Genomic DNA, 10,287 nt, shown 5'->3' with positions numbered 1-10,287 from the left:
CCCGTCGGGGAGGGTGGAGTGAGCTTCTGGGTCCCTCGACCAACAAATCAGGCAACTTTTGTCTAGAAAAGAGAGCCAAGTGCATGTTGCTTTAGTGAAGTTTTTTCCAAGTTACAGTTCAACATCAGCCTCACCCGATAAAGTATCTCTGTGGGAACCGGACAAAAAGCCAGAGGCCCACCCCCCCCAACCACCACCCGGCCCCGGCCCGACGGCTATTTGGTTAGCGGTTCAGCCTAACCCTAGCGCTCGTCCTGTGCCAGGTAAGTAACACATGATCTTGGTTTGTTTTCCTCGCGGTGGTGGACTTGTGCGGCCCATGTCCTTCTCCATGGTTTTGTCCCCATTCTTTGAACAGCCCTCCTTGTCCCCATTCTTTGAACAGCTTCATGGGGTTCCAGGACACGCGTCCTGCTGGAGGACATCTCCTGGGAGCCTCCTGTATGCACGTGGGTCGTGTCAGTTTCCTGGGGCGGCTGAAACAACAGAATGTGTTGTCTCCGTTCCGCAGTCACAAGCCCGAGGTCGAGGCATCGGCAGGGCCACGCTGCCTCAGAAACCTCGAGGGGACGGTCCTCCCTGCCTCTTCCTGCCTCTGGTGTTCCTTGGCTCATGGATGCGTGGCTCCGGTTTCTGCCTCCGTTGTCATGGGTGTTTCCCTGCGTGTCTGTGTCTTCACGTGGCCATCTTCTTATAAGGACACTGATGCTGTTGGGTTAGGGCCACCTTATCCGGGGGACTGCGTCTGCCAGAGCCCTATTTCCAAATCAGCTCACATCCCGAAGCTAGGACTTTGGGGGACACAGTTCAATCCACACCCTCCATGCAGAATAGGGTCCCAGAATACTGCCGGCTCAGAGTAGGTCTGCTTTAATCTAGTAGATCCAAAGTTTAGATCCACCGCAATCTCTGGCCCAGCGGCCGTGGCCGCCCTCCCCATCCGGGATGAGGACTTTTGTCCTTTGGGCTTCAATGTCACCTGCCTCCCTGACACCTGGCCGGTGCCGCGGTGTTCCTTCCTTATTCTGGTGAGTGGTCGGCCCTTTTCTTTCAGCTCTTCGTAAAGTTATCCTTTTTCTACTTTACTTGTTGTAAACATTGCTGTCTCCTAATCGATGGTGTGTCTTAGCATAACGTCTTTCACGTTAATGTTTCATGTCTTTGCGTGGCGATACTTTATGCCTTGAGGTTTTCTTTCTTGTCAAAAAATGCTTCCTAATCTTCAAGATTCTGGAATGCTTGCACTACTTTGTTTTTACTTTTTGAAAAGAGTTAATGGATTTCCTATTTTTAGAGCATTTTTAGGTTTGCTGAAAAAACTGATCAGAAAGTAGTTCCCATATCCCCCCACCCCCAGTTCCTCCTGTTACTAACATCTTGCATTAGTGTGGTTTACTTGTTATAACTGATGAGCCAATACTGATACGTTCCATAGTTAACCTCAGGGCTCACTCTAGGCCCGTACAGTCTGCGGGTTTGGACAGACGTGCAATCCGTGTGCCCGATACTGAGAGTCACACGGAGTAGCTTCACTGCCCCGAACCCTCTGTCCCTCCCGTCCCCCCGACCCCCGGCCCCCACTCGTCTTTTACCGTCTCCACGGTTTTGCCTTTTCCAGAACGTCACAGACTTGGAATCGTACCGCGCGTAGCCTTTTCGGACTGGCTTCTTTTACCTCGTAATATGCATCTAGGGTCCCTCCGGGTCTTTTCACGGCTCGACAGCCTGTTCCTACTTAGTGCCGACCCACATCCCGTTGTCTGGATGGACCGCAGGTTGTCCGTTCACCTGCTGACGGACACCTCGGCTGTTCCAGGGTTTGGGGGCTCTGAATGAAGCCGCTGTCAACACCCGTGTGCAGGTTGTCGTGTGGACCCAAGTTTTCAACTCTTTAGGTAAATACCAAGGAACGTGATTCCAGGATCACGTGGTAAGAGTGTTTAGTTTGTAAGAAACCGCCAAACTGGTCTTCCGAAGTGGCTGCCACATTTTGTGGCCCCTCCAGCCACGAGTGAGTGTTGCTGCTGCTTTATACCCTCACCTGCATGTGGTGGTGTTAGTGTTTTGGATTTTAGCCATTCTAACAAATGTGTGTTTACTTTTTTTTAATGTTTGGATCTTTAGTCACAAAGAACGACTTTCCAGACTAGCTGAAGCAGCCACATCAATAACAGACAGGCTGTAGGCAGAGGCAAGGAAGAACACAGCAAGGAAGGCAGGCTGATAAAAGGTCCCGTTTACGGGGAAGAGCTAGTGATCTAAACTTGTACGCAATTAATAATTGCTTCAAAAATACATAAAATAAAAGTGACAGAACTACAAAGAGAAATGGACAAATGCCTACTCTGATGTGTCTCATTATTTCATGGAAATCAGTGGGCTAGAGGGTCTTGAGGACGGGGTGTCTGGGCAGAAGAGACATTGGAACGTCAGTTGCCAGAAGGAATGCCCAGGACGAGGAAGTGTGGGGCATGCCACTGCTTGTTAGCTTCATAATTGCCAAGAAACTCTATCTTGATGTAACACTTCAAACTAGAATAGGGGTTTGAACGAGGTCTATATGTTGCATTTAGTGGAAATGCGTCTTAAGTCTGCTAATCCATATCAATGTCCCCTTCCTCTTTAAAAAAAGAATTACTTCCCACTTATTTCTTGGGAAAAAGCAGTCATTTGCCCTATGGGGGTTTGGGTGACTACATCCCTACTCTCTCTTTTAATATGTTCCTCTTTCCCCTGTATTTTGTGTGCATTAGTAGTCACGTCCAGAAACTTGATCAGATCAGTTTGTTTCTCATCAAGAGTGCTCTGTGTTGCATTGTGCAGGATTCAATGGCTTCACACCAGGAGGCACTTAATATCTCTTAGCAAAGTTTGGGTCGCTCATGGGTTCAGAGGGTCAGCTGAATTCTCCATTATTTTCATCAGTCTTCTACCAATCGGCTTTCACTACCATTATGATATTGCCGATTATTTCTTCTGCATTTATTAGATGGAATTCGATACATAACTTCCCTCCACCAATTTGTTTATCCTGAAATACAGTTCATAGGGGAAAGGCAGAATGGATGTATTTTTAGAATAATGGGTTATGGTACTAGCAACCTTCAAGATGACCCATGGAATGGGTGTTCATCCTGTTTTAAGCTCATGCATTTTATTATATTTGATATGTTTCTATTCAGTGCAGCCATTATTCTTTTTGATGTTGAAATTGTTGACTTGTTGGCCATTCAGAGCCTTTCACTTTTGTCACCCTGTCCCTCTGGCAGGTGTCTCTCTGGGAGCAGCCTTGCTTTGTGGCACGGGAAATCCTAAACTCATTTTGTATTGCCTCCTTCCCCGAATCTCAAAGGAGCCCTAGTTCCTTTTAAACAGAAATGGTGTACTCTTCCAAGAGTGTGTTTCCTGCTGGGAGGGGCCCAAGAGCACTGCCCACCCGGGTCCAGAACATTTAAAGTTTCATGGCGGGGGTGGGGGGCGGGAGAGCCGGCCAAAGCATACAGCTGGGCGAGGACGGGGTTTCCGCCCGCTTCCTCCCAGTGGTTCACCCTCATCGTGCACAGCCCGCGACGACTGAGAACTCCGTCTTAAAACCTGTGATCTGAACTCCTGCCTCCACCGGGCCCAGGTCCAGCCTGCTTCCACCCGCCCTCTCCATCCCTAGGGCCCTCCCATGGGGGCTGTGAAAATTCACAAAGGGAAACCTCGTTTCGAACGGAGCCGAATGGAGCCGGGAGGCCAGCAGGGGGAGCTCCCGCTGCCCCACCATCTTGTCAATTGCAGACCCAAGTGGGACCTGGCCGGTCACTACTTCCCAGCCCACCAGGGGCCGCCCTGCCTGGGGCTCAGCCAAAGCGCAGCCACTACGCTTTCAGCTCTGTTTACTCCAAAGGACTTTCTGTTTACAGCACCGCCCAGCTCCCCCTTTCCTCTATAAAAGAGTGTTCAGCTCCTTTGTTCTGAGGCCGCACCTGTGGTCTAGCCCTCCCCTGCTTGTGTTGGATTGCAATTCTCTGCTATTCCTGAACAAACCTATTTCTGCTGGTAAAATACCTGGCCTTTTAATTAAGGTTAACAAGGCAATCAGGGGCTGCTGTCTGGACCCATGGTCCGTGGGCCACCGTGGGGGGCTGCTCTGCAGTGCCCCAAAGGCCCCACCGTGCCTGCACCTTCCTGCCAGAAGTGCACCAGCCACCCTAGCCACGGCCACCTCCTGTTTGGGCCTCTCCAACGCTGGGCACCAATGTGCCACCAAAGACCCAGAAATTCCAAGAACCATCCCTCGGTGCTCAGGATGAAGCCCCTAGCCCTTGGGCCAGTACTGAGGGTGTGCAGGGCTTGGGCTCTCCCAAGAGCTGCTGGACACCGCCCCCCCCCAATATGGCTGTGGATGAATACAAACCACAACTGTGGGACGTCTTAATAACCAGCCCCTGCACGTTGAGACTGACAGCTAAATGCGGTGTGTGGCCCTGGCAGAGGGGGTGGCTGCAAAGGACACTGTGGGGACAACTGACACCATTTCAGTGGGGTCTGTGGCTCAGCTAATACTGTTTTCTCTGTACTGAGTTTCCGGATTTGGATCACTGTTCTGGGGTAGCAGAACATCCTGTGCTCAGGAACACGAAAGGACTTAAAAGTGAAGGGACATGGCATCTTGAGCCTGATGTCAAGTGATTTAGGGGAAAATGCAAACTCGGCTGCAGGGACTGGAGGCAGACTGCTGGTGAGTAACGGTGACCGGGGAGTTCTCTATGCTCTGCAGCTTTTCTCCAAGTTGGAAATCACGTTCAAATTAAAAATTACCCCCAAACCTCCAATAGGTTCAACATAAACCCCCTGTGGTCCCGGTGGCGCTGGAGACACCCCTCCCCCTCGCAGGCGGGCCCTCCTGACCACAGCGCACCCCACGCTGGCCCTCCTGGCTGGTGCGACTCCTTTCCTGCTCTTACACCTTTTGTCCGCGCCGGCGACCTCCGTCTACGTCAGCCCTGGTGGGAGGATACTGGTGCGGCCGACTTCTCTGTCCTTGCGGAGCAGCTGCGGTCAGCTGCGAACTAGAGGGATGCGGAATCCCCGCTGACATACAGGGCGAGGGGCGCATCAGGCTACTCTGAGGCTTGGAAGCCGGAACGAGCGGCCCCTGTGCCGCCGGAAACGCTGCAGCGGGAAAGCAGGCCGTGCCAGAGCCCGGTGAGCGGGTCACACCTTTATTAACATTGCATTCACCAAACACCTGAGCACCGCGCGCCCTCGCCTCCGCACGCCCTCCACCGCCCCCAGCAGATTCCGGCTCCCCTTGGGGCGGCTTCCCCTGCAGCGTCAGTGTCCACGGTCTCCTGCGTCTGGGGGACGGGAAGAGCCTGGCCCCGGGACAGACTTGGCAGAGGGGGCGGTATTCTCTGAGGCCCCGTATGAGGCCCGCGAAGAGACCCGGGAGCCTGGGCGCGACGGGACCAAGGATGGGACCCGGGACCCCGGGCGGGCTGGGGTCGAGGACGCGACCCGAGAGCCGGGGTGGGACGGGGTCGAGGACAGGAAGTGGGAGCCCGCGCGCAACGGGGCCTGGAATGAAGCCCCTGAACCCTCCTTCGAAGGGGCCTGTGATGGGGCCCTGGAGCCCACCCGCGGGAGCCATGTCGGGGTCTGGGAGGCCCCGCGCGATGGGGCTGTGGAGGCGGCCAAGGACCCCTGATGCGAGGCGGGCCGCGCTGGTGGCGGTGGCGGTGGCGGCGGCGGCGGCGGCGGCGGCGGCGGCGGCCGCCAGAGCGGCGGGCCCCCTGGGCCCCGGCGCAGCCAGCCATGCACACGCGCCAGGTCCCAAGTGTCCTCGTGCTCGCGCCGCAGCTGTTCACGCTGCTCCAGCAGCTGGCGCCGCGTGTCATGCAGCAGCTGGGCCCAGCCAAGCAGCCGCAGCAGCTCCTGCCGCAGGCGCGCGTTGTCAGCCTTGATGGCCTGCGTGTGCGCGACGAGCGCGCGCGCCGCCTCTCGCTCCGCGCGCCGCCCCAAGGACTGCACGCGCTGACGCGCCTCGCGCTCGAAGGCAGCCTTGTCCTCCAGGAAGCGCCCTTTCACACGGTGAAGCAGCTGCGTGTGATCCACGCGCATGTGCAGCAGCTCGCGCTCCAGCGCCCGGATCCGGGCCAACTGCTCCAGCTGCAGCTCCTGCGGCGGGGGCGCGGGTCAGCGCCCGGGCGCCGCGCGCCCCCACCCCTCCCGTCGGGCACGTCCGCGGGCGCGCGCGCACTGGCCTTGTAGGGCTGCAGCTCCTGCACCTGCCGCGCCATCCGCGCCGCGCGCGCCTCCATCTCCAGCAGCTGCGCGCGCACTCCGTTCTCGCGCCCGCGGTAGAGCGACTCCAGCTCGGCCCGCTGCCCGTGGATCCGGGTCAGGTCCACGCGGTTCTGCTCTTCCAGCCGGACGACGGCGTGGGCGCAGCGCTGCGCGCGCGCGCTCATGTAGCTGGCGTAGAGCCGGTTCTCCTCGCGCAAGCGCAGCGCCTCGCGGTCCAGGAAGGCGTTCTCCTGCAGCACCTGGTCCACGCGCGCCTCGCAGGCGTCCAGCTGCTCCGAGAGCAGCGTGTACTCGCGCTGCAGGTACTGCGCGCGCTCCGACAGCGGCGGCTCGGCCCCGTCTCCCGCCGCGCCCGGCCGGCGCCCCGCGCTGGTCCCGAGCTGCTTCTTGGGAGCCATGGGCTGGGGCCTGGGGCACGGGCACGCGTGAGAGCGCTGCCCCCAGGCCGCTGCTCCAGCTTAGCCCTTCCCTCCCACCCCCTCCCCGCCCGCCCGAAAATTCTAGCGGGGAGGGACGCGTCTCAGGGACATGAGATCGGGGGAGGCAGAGTCAGGGGCATGGGGGTCCGGACATCGTCTCCAACCTGTACTCTTGGGCCTTTTCCGGGCCGTGGACGTCGGTCCGTCGGGGTGTGCCCACCTTCAGTAACTTTGGCGTTCATCCTGCACGGTCTCCGTGGAGACAGAACTTAGTCGCCCTCCCCCACTCCCACCCCGTCGCTTGGGCAACGGCCCGGCTTCCCCTTCCGGCTTCTCCCCACCCCCACCGCCCGCCACTCCCTCGCCCCAAGTGCGTGACAAGCCCGTGTGCGCGCCCTGCAGAGGTCCCATCTCAGATGGGCAGGATTTTGGCTTCCGGAGGAGGACGCAGGACTTGCTTCCGAATCCGACCTAGCAGCAGCCCAAGTAGTCCCCACTGTTCGCGTGCCGGGAGATTTGGGCCCTTCGCCCAGGGGACCCTCACCGCCGGCGCCCCCATATGGGGAAATGGCGCCACGAGTTTCCGACCTCCAGCCGTGGGCAAGCCCCCCACCCCCCACCCCGTGTGAAACTTCCATATCTTGTCGGGACAGAGCTTCCCCACAGCTTATCATCTCTCTGGAGATCCTAGTTTTCTTCGAAGCACTTCGTGATTCTTTTCCCTCTTCCTGGGGGCCTCGGTGGGAGTTAGGGTTACCGGGAAGATCGTGTCCATTCGGGTGTCCACTGTATTTCTCCCTGGGATTTCCTCTGTGGGGTTCCTAAGCCCACACGTGTGCACCTGTTCAACTCATCCCACTCACTTGCTCTTATTTATTTATTTATTTTAATGTTTACTTATTTTTGAGAGAGAAAGAGCATGAGCAGGGGAGGGGCAGAGAGAGAAGGAGACACAGACTCCAAGGCAGGCGCCAGGCTCTGAACTGTCAGCACAGAGCCCAACGCAGGGCTTGAACTCACGGACTGCGAGATCATGACCTGGGCCGAAGTCGGACGCCCGACCAACTGAGCCACCCAAGCGCCCCAGATACGGTGTTTTTAATAGGAAATTGGTACCTAACTTTACAGGAATGTAAGAAAAGACCAAGTAGAATCAGGGGGAAAAGCACCCGGGACCCTGCAGTGGGGGCTCCGCGGAGCCAGTGAGGATGTCTGTTCTATTTCCAGGACCTGGCGCTTCCAACCAGGGCCTCTGCTCCCGGGGCAGACGCCTGCGCGTCTCTCCCTGGCCACCCTCGAGGCCGCGCCGGGGCCACCGCCCCCATTTGCCAGATTGCTACACAGGCCGCGAGGAGCGGAGGCCTGCTCCCCCCCCTCCCCAGCCCCTCCCGGGCGTGTGTGTGCGTGTGTCTGGTTGGCCTCGGTCTTTTAATTTCTGGTGCGAGGCGAGGGACTCCATGCGCAGAGGATTTTAAGTCGTCCCAGCCCCCGGACTTCCCGCGGATTTGTCTCCGCTTTACGGCTGACAAATGCCTCCTCCCAGGACAGGTCCGCCGAGCGTTTTGTTCTCTTCTGCCTCCGCGTTCCTCGAGACTCGCTTCTTTCCAATTCTGCAATGTCCACGGAATAGTCTGGAGAGCCGCGGGGGCGGCCGCCCCCGCCCGCGTGCAGCCCGATCACCCGCATTCCGGGCGCAGCCCCGGCCTCGCCTGCAGCCCGCGTCCCGCTCTCCCCGCCCTCAAGCCACGCCCAACCCCGGATCGGCTCCGGCCCCGCCCCTCCCCCGCGCCGGCCCCTCCCCCGCGGCTCCCCCACTTCCGTCCCCGCCGGAGTCTCGGCCGCGGGGCGCTGGGCTTCGCCGCCCACCCGCGCCGTTTAGCGGAAAGCGAGGACCCCGTTTCCTCTGCTGCCTCGCGCTTGCTCCGCGCCGCAGGTCTCGGGGCGCATGGATGGTTCCAGGGACAGTGCCTGGCCCGGAGGCAGGCCGAGATGCACCCCCAACCAGGGGCCTTTCCTGTGTTGGCGCAGGGGTGCCTCTGGCGTCCACCGGGTCCCAGCGCCGCGCACAGAGACAGCTAACCTCCGAGGGCTCAGAGTCAAAGTCAGGCTTTACCCACGACATTTCTCCCCCCTCCTTGGGGTTCTTCCCCCCCTCCCTCCGTGAATAGGGTGGTGGGGCCAAGACTGTGTCTCCCTCAGACTCAGGCTGAGGAGGGTGTGGGGTGAGGGGTCACTCACCTCTTGGGAGAACACCGAGCTGGAAAGACACTGGGAGACAGGGGGGTGAGCTAGCTGTCTGCTCAGCTTCCGCCCAGGCTGCCCCTGCCCCAGCTCTCTGCTGGGGACTTGCCGCGGACCCCCAAGGCAGTTTCTTGGGTTGAAGCTCACACGACTCGGCAGGGTACTCAGTACCCACCGCACACGCGGCCACACCCCCCACCCGCAGGCGAGCTTCTCAAGGGCCCACTCACCTGCCCCCGTCTTGCTGTGGCTTCTGCCTTGGACGCCCTCCCTACTCAGCTTCTGAGACTTGGGGTGAGCCCCCTTCCTCAGGAGTAGGCGGTGGGGTTGGGCTGTGCTTGACCCCCGGGGTGAGCACTGCCAGCAGCCTCCGCCTCTATTTCACAGATGGAGAAACTGAGGCACGAGGTGATTTTTGTCCCAGGACCCCTGGAGTCACGAGGGCTGTGACTTAGGCATTGGTGGCCTCTTCCCGCCGTATTACCACCTCTTGCCAAGGCTTCCCCCCACCCCTGCCCTGTGTCCTGATGCAAGGGGCAGAGCCAGCCACGTCACTGGACCCACCCCACAGCAGCCTGAGGCCGGCACATGCCTGGTGCCCACGACCCTTCTACCTGCCAATGCCTGCTGGACCTGTAGAAATGCGTGGATTCAGGAGACACCAAAACCGGTTCTGGAAGCTCAGCTGTGGGTGGGAGGCTGACACTCAGGACAGCCAGATACTGAACAGTGGTCAGAGGAGGGGACCCTGGGGAGCCCGGTGGTAGGGATGCTCCAGCCCCACCCCAGCAGTACCTCCTCTCTTGACCAGAAGCACGGGGCGGGGGGGGGGGGGGGCTGACCGCAATCACCACGACAAAGGGGATGGAGGGCAGGAGCAAAGTCCAGCAGGAGAGCCTATCTACCCAGTGTGTCCTCTGGCTGGGGTCAAGCCCTGGGGAGCCCAGGCCTGGCTGTTCTCTGGGCCCTGGGGGGGACCAAATCTGTCCCCTCGCCTGTGTCCTAATTTGGGTACCACCTGCGGGCCTGCCCCTCCACCCCCAGCCCCGGGAATTGGCTTTAGGCTGGGCACCAGGCAGAGACCCTTCTTCCTCAAGTGGCCTCCCCTTCACCCCAGGTACCTTGGAACCCACGCCAGCCTCACAGTCAGCCCCAGGTGGAAAGCCCAGGTCCGGGCCACAAGGTGCGTCGGCTCCCACAGCCACGGCTGCCCCTGGAGGAAGCCCTCTGCCCTCCCCGACACACGGTGCAGGTGCCTGAGGGCCCTGGCCGGCCTGCCACAGCTTCACAGGGGCCAAGACAGGCCCGGGCCCGCAGGAGTCGCTGGTGGGTG

General features: G+C 59.3%; 1 protein-coding gene across 1 annotated transcript; it reads right to left on the bottom strand.

The window, feature by feature from the left end:
* Positions 1-5,194: 5,194 nt before the first annotated feature.
* On the bottom strand, positions 5,195-7,038 carry CCDC166 (coiled-coil domain containing 166). Its single transcript, XM_049633734.1, has 3 exons — positions 6,878-7,038; positions 6,252-6,702; positions 5,195-6,165 (listed from the first exon to the last, which is right to left on the bottom strand). The coding sequence occupies exons 2-3, from the start codon at positions 6,690-6,692 to the stop codon at positions 5,323-5,325; spliced, it is 1,284 nt and encodes a 427-aa protein (XP_049489691.1). The 5' UTR covers positions 6,693-6,702; positions 6,878-7,038; the 3' UTR covers positions 5,195-5,322.
* Between the last annotated feature and the right edge of the window lie 3,249 nt (positions 7,039-10,287).

Source organism: Panthera uncia, chromosome F2, assembly GCF_023721935.1.
Source record: "Panthera uncia isolate 11264 chromosome F2, Puncia_PCG_1.0, whole genome shotgun sequence".
Taxonomy (NCBI): domain Eukaryota; kingdom Metazoa; phylum Chordata; class Mammalia; order Carnivora; family Felidae; genus Panthera; species Panthera uncia.
The sequence above is the reverse complement of the archived record's forward strand: the minus strand, read 5'-3'. Positions and strand labels throughout refer to the sequence as shown.

Excerpts from the sequence above, each read along its gene's own strand:
- CCDC166 (XM_049633734.1), bottom strand. The coding sequence starts at position 6,692 with ATGGCTCCCAAGAAGCAGCTCGGGACCAGCGCGGGGCGCCGGCCGGGC. Across the intron at positions 6,166-6,251 it reads AGGAGCTGCAGCCCTACAAG|GAGCTGCAGCTGGAGCAGTT; the intron begins GCCAGTGCGCGC and ends CCCCCGCCGCAG.